The sequence below is a fragment of the Argiope bruennichi genome, chromosome 11 (assembly GCF_947563725.1).
Source record: "Argiope bruennichi chromosome 11, qqArgBrue1.1, whole genome shotgun sequence".
NCBI classification, from domain to species: domain Eukaryota; kingdom Metazoa; phylum Arthropoda; class Arachnida; order Araneae; family Araneidae; genus Argiope; species Argiope bruennichi.
The window spans coordinates 91,006,953-91,027,712 of record NC_079161.1 but is presented as its reverse complement, the minus strand read 5'-3'; the positions used below and the strand labels follow the sequence as shown (position 1 = coordinate 91,027,712).

The window sequence follows — 20,760 nt, the reverse complement described above, 5'->3', positions numbered from 1 at the left end:
AATGATACCATTCCAAACATGTGAAAGATTAAAGAAAATGATACCATTCCAAACGTGTGGAAGATTTAATGTGTATGAGGATCATGCACGCTACATGTCTGCTATAGAGGTCCGAGATTGATAGAATGTAGGCAGACAGACGATATCTTACCTCTGAATGTATTTCGTTCAAAGTTTGACAAAAATCTACAAAGTCGCTGAAGAGTCCATGTATGAAATTTTATCTGCCATGTTCAAAACATTTTTACTTTTTCGTAAACGTAGTATAGAATAGTACAGTAATCTTCAAAAAATTCGAACTCGACATTTTGACGAATCTTCACATTTCAGGCCTCCCTGTGCCCGAAAAACGTATTTTTAAAAAATGTCCGTCCGTCTGTCTGTCTGCAACAAAGATAACTAAAAAACGGTTTGAACTAAATTACACTTAACTTGCAGATTTCTAACAAATTTTGAGTAAAATCTGTTGAGAAGATAACAGTCTCTTCGAACATAATTTAGTACAATAATTACAAAACGGAGGCAGCTAGATCGATGAAATTGTGTACACAGATTTAACATATATAGTATAGACACCTGTGAAATTTTGAGCCAAATCCAACTATGGGCTGACTGTCTGTCTAGCTGTACTTTCAGAAAATTTGGTATGGGATTTTGTGACCACAAGTGCAGTTTTGTTTAAATTTTTTTTATCAGTCTGTTGAGAAAAATGTATCTAAAATAAAAATTCGATTTTCGAATGTCATCATCGCATACCAAGGATCAATCGCCAAATAACTCGCCAAGGATGACACGATAGATTCAGCAGAAATGCTAAATTCACGCCAAAAATTAATATTTCGTATCTATAGTATGCCAATGCCATGCGATGTGATCTCTGGTTTGACAAGTTTATTAGAGATTATGCGAGAACGTTCTGGAGAGTTATCGTATTCATATAGAGATAAAATAACTTCTAGATATAATTCCAAGAATGCATTTTTCGGATTCTGTGAGTTCTGAAACATGAAGATAAATTAAAATCTTGAATTCGAAATTCTTGTGAATTACAATTCTTTCATTTTATACGAGAAAGTAAAAAGTTCTTCGGAGATTTCCATACTCATTTCTATTTATTTTAAACACATCCTCCTAGGCGCAACATTTTTTTAAACACAAACCCTTTACGGCACTATATATCTAAATGATACATAGTATCCAAACAAGTGGAATTTCCACCAGCAATATAATATCCATAATAGCACCTCCTGGCGGATAACAGATGATATATGCACCCAATCCCAAGAACACGATCTTTATTCAAAGCCGAGAATAACGAAATAAATAAAAACCAAGAAGCTAGAGCCAGTGATAAAGATAAGCACGGTATTTGGAAAACCAGATCCATCCTCTCAACAAGAACTACACGTCAACACGAAAATAGTCCCAGCCCAACTGCTGAAAAGTGGGATTAAGCGATGCCATGCTGGGACGCAGCAGGAAATCGAACGAAATCGTTCGGCATCCCCTCTTAAATACTCAACAATCCGCAAACACGAGCATTTTCAATGGGAAAACGATGGAAGTAAAAAGAGAGAAAAAAAAATGGAGAGAGAGAGAAGATATTTCGGTGGCACTCCCCGACTGGATGGCTCTTCTATTTCGGACTGAGTTGGTTTTCTTTTTTTTTTTCATTTACTTTCTTTTTTTTTTTATTCTTTCCCTTCCCCCTCCGCACCTGAGTGGAATGTTTATTTCCACCTTAGCGGGATTGAAGTTTTGCGAAAAAAAGAACGGTAAAAGTGTTTCTGCTGAGTTAGTTGCGTTGGTTGGATTGAAGCCGCGATTGCGGAGGCGGCTTGACTGTCCGAAGGTCGTGTTTTGGCGATTTTTTTTTTTTTGGGGGCTAGAATTTCTGCATGAATAAATGCAATTAAATGTGGGATACAATTTGTTTCATGGTTTCTGAATTTGTTCCTAAAGCAATCACGCGACTACATGGAAAATTGCTCGCAATCTGAATCGCAACTAATGAGGAAAAAAACTTTTTTAATTCTGAAATAAAATTACTGTTGCTCTGATAATTCAATCCCTTCCAATAATAAAGATGAAAGTGCATGTGTTTTCGAGTTCTCCAGTACATACATTGAAAGATAGGAATGATTTTTTAAAGTTTAATTAAAATTTTATTTAATTAAAAACTAAGCGAATTATTTATTTTTCCACGATAGCTTCTGAAAAAATTACAGCACAAATATAACTTTGGATCATTTCATTTTTTAAAAAATTATTTTCAATTATGTTAATTTAATTTGCTATATAGTAATTTTCTTTATATTTGGCGAATTATTATTATCATTTTTTTGCCTGATTTCCAACAATAGATTATACTGTTACCCTGAAATTCAAACCGTTTTCATTGTTTCATCAAATTGCTTTATTATCTACCACTGAATCTTGTTGAAAGCTAAGGAAGAAATTTAATATTTGTCTAGTTTACGAGACGAATAAAAAAGTGGCGTTATAATACCACAATACAGGTTGCCTGTCTGTTCGTCTATGCTTTCAGAAATATGTAAACGCAATAGTTCAAAAATGCAATGATTTAAATACATCAAATTTGGTATGGAATTTTGTGACTACAAGTGCAGTTTTGCGTCAAATCTTTGTTCTAATCGGTTGGGAAAAACGCGTCTACAATAGAAATTCGATTTTTGGAAACTATTAACAGTATGCTTGGGCTTAATCGCCAAATAACTAGCCAAGGATAATACGGTAAGGATGACAATAGTAAATTCACGCCAAAAATTAATATTTCATAATGGTTGCATGCCAGTGCCAAATTAGGCGTTTTCTGGCTTGACAAGTTTATTAGATAGCATGCGAGAAAATTTTGAGGAGACAATTACAAAACTCTCTCTTTATGTACTTTGTATTTGAGAAAGAAAAGAAAAAAAGAGAAACAAGTCATTGAAAACTAAGCAGAAACAAAAAATATGTAGCCTTGAAATAGAAACATCACTATTGTGGCTGATCATTTATAAATTAGTCGATTAAATTCCCAACTCCAAAATTAAGCAATTTTCAAATTATTGAAGAGTTTTATAAACACAAAATAAAAATGTTATTTAAATACTTTTTAACAGTAAACTTTCAATGAATTGTGATTTTTTTTAAAGATATGATATTAATAAAAATCCAACTGTGCAAGCTGCAGCTTATGGAATGCTCTTGAACTCCATGTCAAGCATGGTTAGAATTCTTCATTGTTTCAACCGGTTTTATTAAAGAACCATTTTTCTGATTCTAAAAGCGATAAAATCGTCTTTGCGGTTTGATTTGATTCATACTTGTAATCATTCATAGGGTTTTAAAAACCACTTGTTGAACTGGAGGTGACAGATCATATACGAACAGTACTTGTTCCTCAAATGGTTCAAGGTCTGTAAATAGTATAGCCAAGAAGGAAAAATTTTCCGTCACCCTCTAATACAGCCGGGTTACTTTTTAAACAGCCAAAGTAGGCAATTACTTAGGACCTCCCCCCAAAATTAAAAAAAAAAACTGATTCCTCCATTTAAAAAAAAAAAAAAAAAGATTTCTATAGGAAGACTACTTATTGTAATGGTCCTCATGACAAGACTTCGGGAAAATTTCTTCACTTCTTCCAATCATGATCCCTAGAACCCAAATCCATGCTCCATTCAAAGGTTTATATAAACATGCATATAACACTTTGCCCATGTTATCTTGAATAATTTTGCTTGGATTTGAATTGACTTGGAACATGTTTTTAGAAATGTAAAAATCTCGGACAAGTTCGTAAATGGCCCATCTAGCTCAAACGGGGTGGTATTAATGAGGGGAGGTGTTGAAATTTTCATTTTGCTATAACTTTCTTAATACTGAAGATAGAATAATAAATATAAGCAGCCAAATTAGTATTTCATTAAGACGAACAACCTTTGTATTTGAAGTTTTTCTATAACTGCAATACTCGAGTTAGAGATTGAAAAGTGATTTTGAAGCCCTAATGGGCCTAGCGTTACAACATCAACGTTGACTGTTTCTAAAATCAACAATTTTTGCAGCCAGATAGTAACTCAGATGTAAGGGTCATCTGAGGTAAAGGTCTGATGTAAAGGTCTTTGCATTCCAACTTGCCGAGAGGAGTTATTTTAAAAATATTTTTTTATTCTGAGAGTAATTAAATTTTGTGCTGATGATGATGTCGTGTCCGCGTTACCACGGAAAGGGGGTGCAGTAGCTTCTGAGGGTAAAGACCCCTGAGCACCCGAGGGCAGAAGTCTGACTTCTAGCTCATACGAAGATTAAAATCACACACATTCGCTTGCACAACCCCGTTTTACAGGGGGGCAGATTCACACACCTCACAGATAGAACACAGAACAACAATGCCCGAACCAGGACTCAAACCCAGGACACCCAGATCACGAGGACGACGCGCTACCCCTATGCCAGGACGCCATCAAATTTTGTGCTGTAATTTAAATATAATTCACGGGAAAATTAGACTTTAAATGAATATCAAGTACTGATTACATTAATTTTGAAATACTATACGCCTTTGACGACCAGTTTGTTCGCCCAGATTATAGATTTTTATTTTAATCTGTCAAATAATCAATATAGAATGCATTAAAAAAACCCATCTCATCATCGTTATTTGATACAATTGAAAACATGATTTTAATTGAATCAGTTTATTACAAATTAAAAAGTTTATATATTACGAAATAAAAGCGGAAATGAAAATCCTACTACGGAATTAACGATTGGTAAAAATACGCGATTGAATATTTTGATTGATGAGTTCGATAATTGATGTCAATGAAAAGCTAGCTTTTTAAGTCTTAAGATAATATAGATTATTTTTGTAAGATAATTGTTTCGGGTGATATGAACATCAATTTCTGCAGGCAAGTCATAGAGATTATATTTATCTGTCGGAGATTAAGCCTATTTTTGAGCTCGATTACACTTTAAAACCTCTTCCTTTATCTTTTTTTTTTTTTTACATCATTTTTACTTTGTCAGAATGTAATTTTTGGTGACATAGTGAGCCATGTCCGAAACATTTCTAATATTATTTTACGTCTCCATTAATTAGCTAATCAAAGCGCTGTATTCACTGCATTTGTAAAAACGTTCAATGAAGTAGTTTGAAATTCGTATAATGGTTTGTTTACATCTGAATGCTGCCATTCAACAATTAGTAATAAGCTCGATTCCTGCAAGACATACGTAAGCATTATATATATATATATAGAGAGAGAAATAGATTATTTTAGTAATATTCAGAACTAATTACTATTTGCAAGTTTCATGTTATTTTATAATTCTAAAAAAAATGAAAAGCATTATAATTTTGAAAAATGTTCGTTATTTTGTATAAAATTATTTTTTATATTACTATTATAATTACTGCATACCCCTATAAAAATTAAATATGGAAATGCTTTTATCCTAAGACATAACTTCAGACATAATCGATAGTATCTAAGTAAATAAAGCTTTTACTTAAACTGAGAATATTTTTATGACTTTATAAGAGCTCTAATTTTTCGAGAGACTATGAAGGTGAAAAATCGTTTGGTATAATTGATATCCTCATTTTCACTAAATTTTTAATTGATGTAATTTTGTGTGTTATAATATTTTATTATGAGAACATTATATGCATTTAAAAAAGACATAAAATAGTCTTTATTCTAAGCAACGGCGAGAATTTCAGCTAGTATTTAAATAAATAAAGCTTTTACTTGAATTCAAAATATTTTAATGGCGTGGATTCTAAAATGTTGTTTATCTCCCAGTTTCTTCGAATTCTGCTGCAAAACAAACTAGCAGCCGGTACTACGATTTAGAAACCCATCATCAGGTTAAAGCTCTTCCACCTAAAACCTCAGCACATCTTCCGAACAAGTTATCACCGCTACAATTTAACCTGACAGACCCCCCCCTCCCCCTCCCTCATTCCAACAACAACAACAACAAAAAAAAAAACCTCATTTCCTGTACCAAACGAGAAAGTTAAAAAAATATAAATAAATACTAAACTAAAAATAACTTTTCTTGGGAGACACTGGTGGGGGACGAGCGAAAAAAAAAATGTTCCATTGATGCCTTCCAAAATCGTCTGAAGACGGCGGAAGAAAAGTAACCCAAAACTCCCCACCGGATATTCGCTGAAATGCTTCTCAGCTGATTCCCCCCTCCTCAGATATTTTTTATACCGCCCCCCCCCTAATATTTTCCTCTCGTAGTACTGCCACACGCGTTGTAGTGGAAGGAGGAAGAGGGTGTGGGAACCACGGATTTATCGTTTGGAGATTTCTTGAAAACCCATTTCTAGCTGCCGCACCCCCATGCATGCGGGTAAGGCAGGTATCTGCTAAGTGGTTGGGAATTTCTTCGGAGAAAGATTTTGAAGATCTTGGGAAAATATCTTCAGATAAAGCTTTGATTTCATGTACTTGAAGAAAAAAAGAAAAGAATGAAATGGAAAAGTATCTGCTGTAGTATTTTTTCTCCTGTTAGCCATTGGGCAATGGTTTATTTTATTTGGACCAGTAAATGAAACTAAATTCATTAGAACTCTACGAATAACTAGCTGCCTTCGACTTTTCAGATATTCGTCCATCTATTTAAAGTGTTAATTTAGAAGTGGCTACATTTTATCCAGGCCAGATTACTACTGGTAGGAGTTTTTAGGCAATGCATTTATTCTCTTCAACATCCAAAATTTGTTACTTTTCAATTTAATTTTTTTATTTAATATTCATAAATCCGATAAAACCGTTTATATTATTTATATTGTATCATTTTAACTTATTATACAGATATAAGCAATAAAAAGGCAATAAATAATTTGGTGAAATGATATAACGAAATATCTAATTATGGATTATCATTACCATGGATTACCATCACGAGTTTTAGAGGATTCATTTGCTCTCTTCATCATCCAAAATCTGTTACTTTTCTATTTAGTTTTTTTATTTAATATTTTTATATGCTGTTAAAACCGTTTATGCTATTTATATTTATTTATACTGTATAGTTTTACTCTATAATACAGATATAAGCAATAAAAAGGCAATAAATAACTTGGTGTAATGAGACAACGAAATATCTAATTATGGATTACCATTAGCATTATTATTACCATCACGAGTTTTAGAGGATTCATTTGCTCTCTTTAACATCCAAATCCGGTTACTTTTGTTCATTCATTTTAAATTTAATATTACTGCTGTTAAAATCTCTGAAATTATTTATATTTATTTATATTGTATCATTTCTTCTTATTTTATCCTTAAGTTTTGAAAAAAGAATTCTAAGAATAACGTTCTGAAATTTAAAAGATATAGTAGTTACCTACATTACTTATCTAGTAATCTGGAAATACATGGAGTCGCAATTATACAGTTCATGGAGTTGCAGGTTTATTTTAGAGTATTTGCAAGAGATAATCTAATTTTATGCTTTCGTTTAACGTGGAAAATCCATGTACTCGAATGTATTCAAATTAAAATCGTCTTGGGTTAACTACAGAATTTCAATATTAGAAGCTTTTATCATATTCTGAAAGTTGATTGCAGATCAGTGTGATCAAAATTTTTATAATGAGGGCTCAGATTTGAACGCAGCAAGAGCTCAGTTTTATTTTCCGAGCACCGTGCATGAGAGTTTTGTGCTTTGTAATATAGTAAAGAAAACCGGTACTTGTGCTTTTTTGAAATAACAGCTATTAAAGAGCCTCTTAATGAGCTAACTTACAAATGCTAGAAAACGAATTACGTACTTTGGAGATATACATACGTTTTCCCACATTTCGGATGCCAAAATTGAGCAAAGAATTCCAATTATAGTTACAAGATCACGCACCGAATTTCCTTTGGACAAATCATTGTAATTCTGAGTTATCACATTTCGATACATGCAACTAAACAGACCAAAGGCGGTCAACTCTTTGACAGATTTGGTTTTAAATTAGATAAAAAATCCATATTTTAGACACCAAAACTATATACCAACTTTTGTCTATCTAGTTCTTTATAATTTGTAGTTATCCAGTTCATTTCTACTGTAGTAGCTAGATAGATAGACTTCCGCTGAATGGTTTTCATTCAAAAAAGTTTGAAAAAAATACATAAATTTAATATATAATTCATATACCAAGTTTCATCTGTCCAGCTCAAAGCGTTTTTGAGTTATCATGTTCACAGGCAGACAGACATAATTCAAAAATGTACTCACAGATGTGTAACAGACAGACAAAATTCAACGATTAATCCTTGGCATTCGGCTATACCTAGGAAAGTCTGAAATATGGAGATTTGTCAAAATTTCAAATTCCAATCTTTTGGCGATTTATAGACTTCATATATATATTATCCGCTGAATAGCATACACTCACGCATCTTGCCTCGAAACATATTCATATTTTTAGAAGAATAATAAATTGCATTTTCGTTTCAAAAACCAACGAGAATGATATTCAAAACTATCTCGCGTTTTCTGTAATAAACTTGTCATGCCAAAGAACGCCTTAAATGGCAGTGGCGTACAGTAGTTACGAAATATTCACTTTTCCCGTAAATTTAGCATATTTACTAAAATCTATTCTGTCATCTTTGGCGAGTTATTTGGCGATTAATCCCTGGCATGTGGTTAAGAGCATCCGAAAATCAAATTTGTGTTTTAGACCCATTTTTCTCAAACGATTGAAACGGATTTGATCCAAAGTTGCATTTGTAGTTGTAAAATCCCATATCAAATTTGATATATTTAAGTCACTGCATGCTTGAATTATCGCATTTACATATTTCTGAAAGTGCAGACTGACAGACAGTCAACCCTTTATTGGATATGGCTCAAATTTTGATAGGTATTTATATTATAGATGTTACATTTGTGTACCAAATCTTATCTCTCTAGATCTCTTCGTTTTGTAATTATCATGTTAACTTATAATCGAACAGCCCGACAGATGGACTTCCTCTGAACAGATTTTATTCAAAATTTGACAGAAATCTGTAAATTTGGTATAAATATTGTAAGCCAAATTTCAACCACTTAGTTCAAAACGTTTTTGAGTTATATATATATCACAGACAGACATACAAGACAGAAAGACATTTTCCTAAAATGTATTTCTCGAATTCATGTAAATTTTCAATGTGGAGATTCGTCAAAATCTCGAGTTTGAATTTTTTGTTGATTACTATATTTTATCTATACTACGCATACGAAAAAGTAAGAAAATTATCTACCATGTTTTTCATCTCTTATCTAACAAAATTTGGCATCATTAATAAACTGAATTTGAAAAGTGAATATTATATGAATAAAAAAATCGCTCAATCATCTTAATTCGAATTTATTTTAGATTTCATTTTGATATATTTAACCTTTATATCTTTTGACAGCCATCTTACGGTATGCAGTCAGAAATAGCCTCTCTCTTTTTCTTTTTTTTTAGATAGAACAATTTTAGAGTTATTCTCATAATATCGTATCTTCCTATGGGAAAATGATTCCGAGACAATGCAGAAATTTGTTAAACTACTAACCATGACGAACTGGTAGAATCCTCTTTAGTTAAGTATTAGATAAACCCACTCATAGCGGTTACAGTTACTCCAAATAATCGCCCACTTAGTTCGTTCTGGGCTACCAAAGAAGCGTGAACTCGAAGCAATGTCAAACAAACGACTTCTTTTCGTTTGGAACGGATTATTCATTTCTCAGTGTCCCTCCCCCTTTTCCAATACGCAACATCAAACGATAATCGATGCGTAATCCTCAGAGACCATCTACAAGGATCTTCCGACAACCAGCAACAGGTGGGGGGCAGGCAGAAGATACGAACAAAGAAGTTCTAAAGCACCAGAATGCTGTTTCTGTTCACAATCACTGACTCTGTTTTATCCTCCACGAACGAGTGAACCTGAGAAAACAATGTCTTGGGGTGTAGTTCGAATCTTTGGAGCGTAGAGATGAGTTTTAACAACTTTTCTTTTCCCTCCCCTCCCTACCCATAAAGTTCCGATGGAGTAAAATTATCTTTCACACTTGGATTCGCCCGGCTAAGACAATTATGTTCTTAGTAGATGCACTGATGTGGGCAAAGAAAGTACTTTTAAGAGCAATCTGTTGCGTCGCAGGGGGTGGACTCGGGAGCAAAATGGAATGTTTTCGTAAAATGAGATTTGCGGTAAGCTAAAGTGGTTTTTGCTTTTCTTTTTCTTTCGAAAATCGATCGATCTTCGTGCCATTCACAAATAAGATGGCAGCAGCACCGGCACTAGACTTTTTTGAAAAAGGACATAGAATGCAGGGACAAAGAGCAACAGGTGGTTATGGTTCATCGAATCGAATCGACCAGAATGGAAAAACAGATTTACAACAAACACGCCATTCTCTTTAACTACTTCTGGTTTTTAAATTTTTTTTTTCATTGTTAATTTAGTATTCAAATAAATTGCGATCAATTTTCTATATTGAGAAGTTTGACGTGAAATTACATCGGCAATTGACGTGGAATTATTGATTTGAAATTATATGGAGAGTTGACACATTATTATGGATGTTCCTTCCGCAAAAATCGATCATTCAAGAATATAGATTTGTACCAAAATGACATCACAACAAAATAAAAATTGTAGTAATATAGAGCGGAGTTGACTCATGATACAAATTGATCACGAGTCAATTTTTGGAGGATTGTGATAAAAACTTATATATATATATATATATATACAGGGTGTTCATTAATCATTGTCAGGGTTTCCATACCTCATAACTTTCGAATAAAAAATATTACGCAAAACCCGATTACGTATTCGTAAATTACAACTCAAAGAATTATGTATTCGTAAATTACAACTCAAAGAATTATGTATTCGTAAAGTACAACTCAAAGAATCGCCTTCAGCTGAATGCCTACAAAGTACAAATTGTGCAAGTTTTGCACTTTAATATCATTAATAAAATTCTTTGAGTTGTAATTTACGAATACGTAATCGGTTTTTGAGTAATATTTTTTATTCGAAAGTTATGAGGTATGGAAACCCTGACAATGATTAATGAACATATATATATATATATATATATATATATATATATATATATATATATATATATATATATATATATATATATAATATATATATATATATATATATATATATATATATATATATATATATATATATATATATATATATATATATATATATATATATATATATATATATATATAGAAAATGACGATTCGTCAAAATCTCTGGTTCCAATTTTTTAAAGATTATAATACGAAAGCGATGAAAATTAATTGAAGAAACATTGAATTTTTATTGAAAATTTGTCAACTTGTTGGAAATTTAAAGTCAAATAAGTCAGAGGGAAGGAAAAAAAGGGATTTCATATTGTGTGCATTACCTAGGAACGAAAAATACAGCGGAATCCAACTACAGCGGAATTGAAAAATTGGTGGTATCTATGTAGTACATACTGTTATCTATGAACTTCAAGCCGCTACTGACTTATCTATTAAAAATGTGTTAATGTCAAATCGATAGATTCCTGCTGAATTAAATTCCGTCAGTTGAAATTTTTCAAATATTACGCTTTAATGCATCAATTCTATACAAGACGTGTTTTAATCATATTATTTCCAAGATGTTTCCAACTTATTACCAAAAAAATTAATTAGTAAAAATTTATATTTTTAATTAACATTAGAGAAATAAATTCTTAGATTATTTAATCTATTTATTTTCAGTTTAGAAAAGAAAGTAAACATGCCACCAAACAAAAACAACGTCAAGTCAAATTTAAATTTGAATAACCATATCGTTGGCATCAAGATTTTAAATAATCACGCATTAAAAGGTCCGATTATCGCTTGTATGCACTGTCGGATTATGCGTTCTAGGAGCCGTTAGGGAATGTATATCTAAGCGCCATGTTTTCCTTTCAAATTTTCAAAACCAAATATTTTTTAACTATTGATTTTAATTTAATCTCTATGCAAATATTTTTAATTAGCACATTTTGAAAATTTCAAATAGCAAATACTGAATTCAGATTATTTCCTAAGAAATTGGGTCCAGTATATTATTTATAAAAAACTGCACAGCTGAATTTAAAAGTAATTAGTAAAATTAAATTAAATTAATTCTAAATTAAAAGTAAAGTAGTAAAATAGTAAAAAAAAAAAGAAAAAAAAAGATTTTTTAACACAGTCTAAATAATATTTAATAACAGAATCATAGTAATTTTAAATTATTTTTAATAATAGTTCATAATTTTTAATAATTTAATTAGTAATTTTTCAAATTATAAAATCTTACCCCCTTTTTGAGAATTATAAAATAAAATTGTATAAAACACAGACTCCAAGTAATTAATTAGGAATATTATTAGAATAATATTCCAATTTTAATTTAGACAGCACTTGATTTTAATATGAATGAGTTCAAGTGCGTAGTTTTTATAAACAAGTGAAAGAACAAAATTCAATAACTTTTAAAATATTACAAAAGAAAAAAAGCTCTCGAATGCTTGGGGCCCACTTAGAGTTAGAGCCCCTAGGCAACTGCCTATTTTGGCAACTTAATAATCTGACCTATCCACATTTTACCAAAAAAAAATGCTTATGTTAAAATAAACTTAAACTTACATATTTTTAGATTATTTAAAAGAATTACTTTAAACTCACAAATTTTATTTAAACTTTAAAAGAGCGAGAATTTTGTTTAAATATTAAAAGAGTTATTTAAACTTTAATCCATTTTATTTTATAAATTTTTGGATTATTTAATAGAACTACTTTCTGCTTAAAAAATAAAAATTAACATATCATTCGAAAAAACAAAAACAATAACAAATCAAGTCTAATCTTGAATAATCATAAAAGAATCGAGATTTTAAATAATCACGCATTTAAACGACGCGATTATCGCTTTTGTATGACGAAACACCCGTCCAGTTTTGCTGAGAATCAGATCCGGCGTTGAAAAGAGAGAGGTAAAAAGAGGAAAACTAGGTAAAAAGGTCAGATAGGAAAGTGAGTAAGACCTCCTTTCCCAAGGAAGTCGCAATGCCGACCGTGAATTGCTGCGGCATGCCCGGTTTGAATCTGCATTCGCTGTAAACAGAAAAACACGTGCTTTCCATCTTCGTAAGTTGCTACATCTACAATTAGATCGACGAGGTTATAGATAAATGTGTCGTCATGAGGCAAGTTTAGTCATCAGAAAGATATTAGTAATGATCTTTTAACCGATCTTGGATATAAGTGGGCAAATAATGGCTTTTCAAGTACCGTGTGGTTAAATCTACATGAAATGGAATTTCAGAATTCGATGGGTCCATAGTAAAAATTCGATTTATAACTGAATTTTAATTAAGAAAAAAGTGGAACTAAAAATTAAGTACAGAAAGAGAAATCAGTTTAAAAATTTATCATTTCAACAAATATAATTTCTATAACCAAATTGTATATGAATGAAAAAACGAATTTTAAATCTTGAAATACAGATAATTAAAATTAAAATACAAAGAAAATTTTCAAATTCGTCATTAGCGGGACCCCATTAAAAATTCAATTTATCTAAGAAATGAAAATTTAAACATGTACAGCAAGAAAAAACAATAAAATCAACTAACTAAAAAATAATAATAATAAACTAAGTGTTTAGAAAAAAAAAAAAAAAACAGAATTTACTTGCAAAAGCATTCGAATGAATCAAACTCCACTGTGACTTCGTAAAACAAAAAACAAAAAAAAAACATCGAAAAAAAGTAGCTACCGTATGGACACTAATACCAAAGGTATACGTTTAAAAAAAATGGAAAAATGATGGATATAAAAAATTTAAGATAGACAATATTTTGTTAAGTAGCCATACGTTTCGGAAAAGACGGTATGAAATTCATCCAAATTTTGACAATTCGAAAAAAAATAAAAAAAAAAAAATCACATGTTTATATGAACATCTAAACTCGAATATACGCATTTCAAAACATGAGAAACGAATATAAAAAGAAAAATTAAGAAGAAATGAAACAATTGATGAAATTATCACTCGCTCAGGATTAGTAGGAACAATCAGAAATTTTAACTGTCTTTTACTGAGAACCGTTCCAAAAAATTTTTAAGCGTCCAAATTTTTCCGATATTTACTTATAAGTAAAATTTTTAGATTCAAAAACATAACGCGGATAATTTTTTTTATAAACTAAGTTAAGAAACAAATTTTAAAATGAACAACTTTGTCTATTTTAAAAGGGATTTGACATCACAAATTATTCGAGAGAGTACCAATTTTCAGCTTTTTTTTTTCTGTCTTGAATAAGTGTCCCGAATTAGAATTTAATCCTTCGAATTTCCTCAATTTTTACTTATCAAAGAAAATCTCACATTAATATATATATGAACTAATTTCAATCTGTAAAATTTGCATTTTGCATTTGAAGAATTCTCTTTCATAACTTTTAATAATGGTAGAATATGGTCGCCTTAATAACCTAATGTAGATACAATACGGTAGCTTTAATAACCTAATCTAGATAGAATATGGTCGCTTTAATAAGTTAATGTAAACAGACTATGGTCGCCTTAATAACCTAAAGCAGATTAATCAACATGACGAGAAGATAATTAAAGCGATAGCAAAATATATTGTTATGCGACTTTATTCTTTTCCTGCTTTTTTAAATAAACTAATTCAGAGCTACTCGAACTGTGGGCTATACAACCCACTGGATGAGCGTGACCAGATTTTAAATACATGTATATATATATATATCTTTCCATAATTTGCGAAAATGTGATCTGGGATCAAAATTTTTATCAAACTCTTTATTAGAAATAATTTTTTGCAAAATTATATTGAGTAATAAGTTTTTTTTATTCCTCAAGAATTAAAATATTTTTTAACCCATATAACATTTTACAAAAAAAAAAAAAAAAAAAAAAAAAAATGAGAAAGCCTTTTATCTATGAAAAAATGAAATGCGCCAATGATAAAATGGTCTGCTAAAGAAACGGTTTCTAAAAAAGTGGGTCGCCAAATTTAAACCAGCGGAAGTGGTCTGCCCGAAACTGTCTTGCCTGCTCTCTAATAAAAATCTCATTCCCCTTCCATCCTCTGACCACGATTCAAAATTACGAAGTCCATTCCGAAATAGCACTAATGCTGCTTTAAAACGGGACATTAATATAACTAAACTAAACTAAACAAACCCCCTTCATTTGCATAAGCTTGTAGATTTTAGGTAAGGCTTTAAATTCCTTGGATGGCATTGGTGAACGATAGTTACAAAATATAGATCTTTGGCAAGAATTTAACATTTTCAATAAATCAGTGGCGATTTTTGAAGCATTTTTGCCGGCCGAATGACAACAAAATTTCACAGGGAACTATAACTACAGTTAAAAGACAACATACCAAATATCATTTCTGTATATCTTTTGCATTTATGATTCATTGCGTTTACTCGCATGCGGAAGTACAGATCGACAAATGATCCACCGTTTGATAATTTCGATTTAAAATTTGATAACCCAATATTTTAGATATAAATTTGTATAACAAATTTTATTTTTGAGTTTTATCCTTGTAGAAGTTAGTTCACTTACACTCTTAACAGCCAGATAGATAAATTTTCTGTTAATAGATTTCGTTCAAAATTTGACAGAAATTTAAAAATTTGATATTCCAAATTTCAGGCATCCAACTTTTGGAGTTATCATATTCACAAAAAGACATACAGACTGCGAGCAGGGGAAATGCCAAAAATGTGTTTTTCGAACTCAGGGAGGTTTGGAACGTGGAGATCGTCAAAATCTCGAGTTTGAATTTTTTGATGTGACAATACTTTTTATCTGTACTTGGTATAATATAAAGTAAAAAGTAAACGTAGCTACATGAAATTTGGTACAGAGACTTATCACTCACTCAAAGTATAGTTATTTATCATTATGAGCCATATTTGTCAAAGAGTTGACTAAGAATCGGTGCATGCATTCTTATGTATGTAAATACGATCGCTCGAAAACTCAAGATTTAGATAAATGAAAAACGGTATGTGATCTTATTAATAAAATTATAATTGTGAGCCAAATTTTGGCTCCTTTTGGCCCAAAAAAAAATGATATCCGTGCACAATAACCCTCATGAACGAATGTACGAGACACTGAAAATAAAAATCTGAGTGTTAGTGGTTCGCTGTTTTGCGCAAGGTCAGCAGTTTTATTCATGAAGGAAACCTTTATTCATAGATTTCATTTTCGCTGGTTTTATTATTTAATCTCACACATTGTATAGCAACAGACATTATAAATATATTATAAATTTGACAACCCCCAATTACCAAGGTTAAATTTTGGGTTTGACTTTAGCCCCAGTTACACTGATTACTTATGCAAGGACATATTTTTAAGAGCCTCTATCTTTTAGTGGAGAAAAAAATATTGTGTATTTAAAATGTAATGCAAATTTTGATAACTAAAAATAAAATTATAAAAATGCACCATAAAATGAAAATGGAACTAATGAAAAATTTGAAGAATTTAGATTTAATTATTAAGAAAAATTTAACGAAATATTTTAAGTAAAATTAATTCCCATGATTAATTTTGTCAACTAATATTGATGAATTTAAAGGGCATGATTCGCAATTAAAGTTACTTTGATTTTAAGACGTATACACTTTTAAAAAACCCTTCAAAATAGTATTAATTTTACAAGAAATTTCTCAATCAAATAAGAAACACTTCGCAAGAGCGTTAGTTTTAAAATGAGTATAAATTATAATCGATTATGAGAAAAAATCAAAGCAATTTTTAAAAAGAACGATAAATATTTCAATCTTTTTTATGAAGAAACTATTTTATTTCAATGGAATATGTATGCTTATTCCTTAATTTTAAGTATCAGAAAAATCCAAATTAAAAAATTTTCACAATCTACCATGGCATTCGCAAACGAATAAAAAAAAATCTTGCAATCATTTTCCCATTTTTTTTTTAATCTACAGTCCAAAGCAACATGACTAAAAAATATTTTTTCCACAATAAAATCATTGAAAGTTAGACAAATATATTTCAGAAAGCAGAAAGCAAAATTGATTTGAAATTTTTACATTAGCGAATTTCTTCTACATATTTTTTTACCAAAAATACAAATTTATAAAAAATAATCAATTTAATTATTTGCAAAAAAAAGTTTTAGTTCGTGAACAGCAGTTAATTTGACGCATAATTTAATGAAAAAGAAATTGTAACAATCGTCTGCCAATTCCGAACAACTAGAAAAACAAGATCTTTCTACTCAAAATTCTTTCAGAACATAAATATTGAATATTTCTGTAATTGAAAAGGTTAATGTAAGGACAGGTAGTAGAGGACAAATTTATAGCTCTCAGGACGGAGTTTTAAAAAAATCGCAACCTCCGCAGATTGCATAATGGGGCAATCCTCTTAGAGGCTATTTTTGACTGCCAACACAAGTCACTAAACTTTTGCAGAAATGTCAAGAGTCATGAAATTTCTAACATACATAGGACAAAGCAACATTTTATCTTTTTTTCACAATGATAAGACAATTTAACTCAGTAACTTAAAATAAAGTTAGAAAAGAATACGAGATACTTTTAAAATAAACAAAAACAATGCAAAAATAGGTACTTTTCTTAATAACTAGCAACTATTCTATTTTTTCAAATATTTTCACCAATTTTTTATACGAGAATTTTGAAGAATAAGCTTCCGGTCGTAATGTGGCGTCACATTTCAGCAAATTGATGACGCATAACTCTTTTCAGTTAATTTATACAAAATTCTGAGAATATCAACTTCCGGCCGCAATGAGACGTGACATTCCGGTAAATTGCTAAATCATTAGTTGCGATTTTTTACATTTTGATTTATAACAGCGGAAAACAACTAAAATGAATTAATGAGTCTGAATTTGCGAGAACGTCATAAAATAAAAATCACATATATATAATCTTTTCCTTTACATTGCACAATTTTTAAGCAACTTTTTTTAATATCGTGAAAGACAATAATTCAAGCTCCATCATTAATAAATTCAATATTTTTTATAAATTAGTTTAATGATTTCAAATTAATTCTACAAAAATAATTAAAAAAAGGCTTTTTAGTTTTATTATCTTTAAAATATGAAGCAGTAAAAAATTATCGTATCGAGCATTCTAATATGCAAACGATTTTGGAAGACAATTTTTTTCTTTTATTTTCCATATATCCGAATTTTTCCGGGAAATTTAAAACGATATTTATTCGTTTATTTCTTTAATGTCTATGGATTACTGCTTTCGAGGAGTTGTATTTCTCGTACTAATAATTTTGTACATTTTTGATGATTTTTTTAAAAAAAATGATTCGATGTATTTTTATAAGCACAATCTTATAAAAAATAGGATAAAAAAGAAAAATCAAATCACAGCATCAGAATAGTTTTAAATGATATATATCAATACCATTGGTATTAGTTTCATGAATTCATTGTCTTTTTCATTGTCATTTAATAAAATTGATATGCACTTAAAATTAAGCAGTTTTTACAATCACATTTATTGTATGAAGTTTGCGTAAAACATTAGGAATATAACTTTTTCGGAAAAGGTATTCGATTGGCTTTGTAAACAATCATAACCCAATATGATATTTATTTCTGTGTTGCAAAAATAATTAATTTAAATCTAAAGAAATATCTTTAATGGTGACTTTTCTCAATATCCAAATTTCCAGATTATGAATGAAAAGATTATGAGATCTTTTAAGTATTTATAGAAAAATTCCAATTTATTATAGAATTTCTTGCTTTGTGAAAGGATAAGCCTTTGTTGCATTTTACTCTTAATACTAAAAATAAAAATTGAGTTCAGGTTTGAATTGTAAATTAGCTTTTGAATTGGGTATAATTTCGAATTTTGTTCGAAGTTTACAGTTAAACATGGCGTTGAGAATTTCTAGGAATAATATAAAAGTTTTAGCTTCTTTTTCTTATTATTATGCGTTCCTTATTTCTTCTTTTATTGTTCTTTAAATTTATTCTTGTAATTTCTTTTTATTATTTTTATTCTTTTGAATAATATAATTTATTAAATTCTACGAACCTGATTAGCATTCTCAAAAAAATATTTGTGATCTTAAAACTGAATAACACAAAACTATTTTTTTTTCTTTTTTTATTCCATCAACATATGTTAGATATGGAACAATGAAAACAATAAATCAATGTTTATAATTTGTTGCTAATTTAAATTCGTCATATCTCTGATTTCAACAATTAATAATAATAAAAAAGCAAACGATAAGAACAAAAAAATAAATAATTAACAACGAAATTTTTTCCTACATTCTTGTAAAATCCTTCAATTTCAGTTCATAATTAAACCTTAACAACCTCATAAATTACAGTCTTATGAAACATTTCATTTATTTTACTATTTTACGAATATGTGTTTTTCAATTAACAACCGATTCGGTTATGAAAAAAGAAAAAGAAACGTTGAATCAAACAATAGAATTAGAAAAATATTGTTGCTGTTTTGATGAAAAAGTGAAAACTCTTACCTGAATAAAAAACAGCAAAAATGACCACTGCCCTGAGTAGGCATTTTGGATCCTTCATGGTGGACATTCTGTCCTTTATGGAATAAATTTAATCAATTCCAAAGATCAAACAATAATGTATCACCTCAAACTCTATATCTAATCTAAAGAAAAATATTTTCTAACAGTCTCCAATATTTCTGAAATAATTTTTTGTTTTCAAAAGTGCCCACGTCTTCAACAAAGCTGTTTTAAAATTTATCACTTAATTTTATATGCCAGTTGTATTATGATTTTTCACTCAAAATCAATGAATGCAAGTGAAATGATTCTTTTATAAATCCAGCAGACGATTTTCCTGGTCTGTTCATCAGACGCTCGACCACGTGCTTGTGTGAGGTACGTGAAAAAGCCGGCTGAAAGAAAACTCGTCTGCTACGTCTTAACTCCGCCCACTCCATTCTCCAACCTCTCAGAATCCTTCTTATCCGGTGACCATGGCAACTAGAGATCGGCCCACCGGTCAACAAAGAAGATTTGCTATTTTGAATAGGTGATTTTCATACGTCTGCTGCGTGGAGGAACAGGGATGATTGATTTGTTTCAGGTTGAAAGAAAACAATTAAAAAAAGCTGGAAGATTCTTTTGTTCTTTTATTGGATTCTTCTTTCTCATCTGTGATATTGCGGATGTGGTGGATGAAGAATGTCTGCAAGCCATAGCGCCATCTTTTTGAGAGTATGTGAACTATGTTGCAATGTGAGGTAAAACAAAGCGGTAGAGATATATTGTGCGGTTTTTATAAAAATATTTGACACATGAGTTGTCAGTTATTGGCGGTTTTAAAATAGTTCAAATACCCGAACTTCTGAAAGAAAAAAAGTCAAGTTATTTCTATTTGTGTTACTTACTAAAATAACAATAATAATTAAAACCTATTCTTCTCAGGTGGGAGGGGGACACTTCTAGTTAGGAATTTAGTAATAACGTTTTAGATTTGATTAATTTAATTTTTAATGATTTACAGATCTGTTTGAAATTTAAAAACCCTTTATATTAATGGGTATCTATAACCCAAAATGTAACTATGCGCTAAATTTGGTAACTCTAGGTTCAAAGATCTGGTCCACAAAGCTTTGCGTTCCAAGCGCATCTTCTTT

The 20,760-nt window shown here is 30.3% G+C and overlaps 1 protein-coding gene across 1 annotated transcript in view; it reads right to left on the bottom strand.

The window, feature by feature from the left end:
* LOC129957449 (uncharacterized) overlaps positions 1 to 20,009 on the bottom strand; it is a 107,968-nt gene extending 87,959 nt beyond the window's left edge. Inside the window, exon 1 of the mRNA XM_056069766.1 lies at positions 19,622 to 20,009. Within this exon, the coding sequence (XP_055925741.1) occupies positions 19,622 to 19,688 (67 nt within the window). The 5' untranslated portion in view covers positions 19,689 to 20,009. The remainder of the gene's footprint in view (positions 1 to 19,621) is intronic.
* Between the last annotated feature and the right edge of the window lie 751 nt (positions 20,010 to 20,760).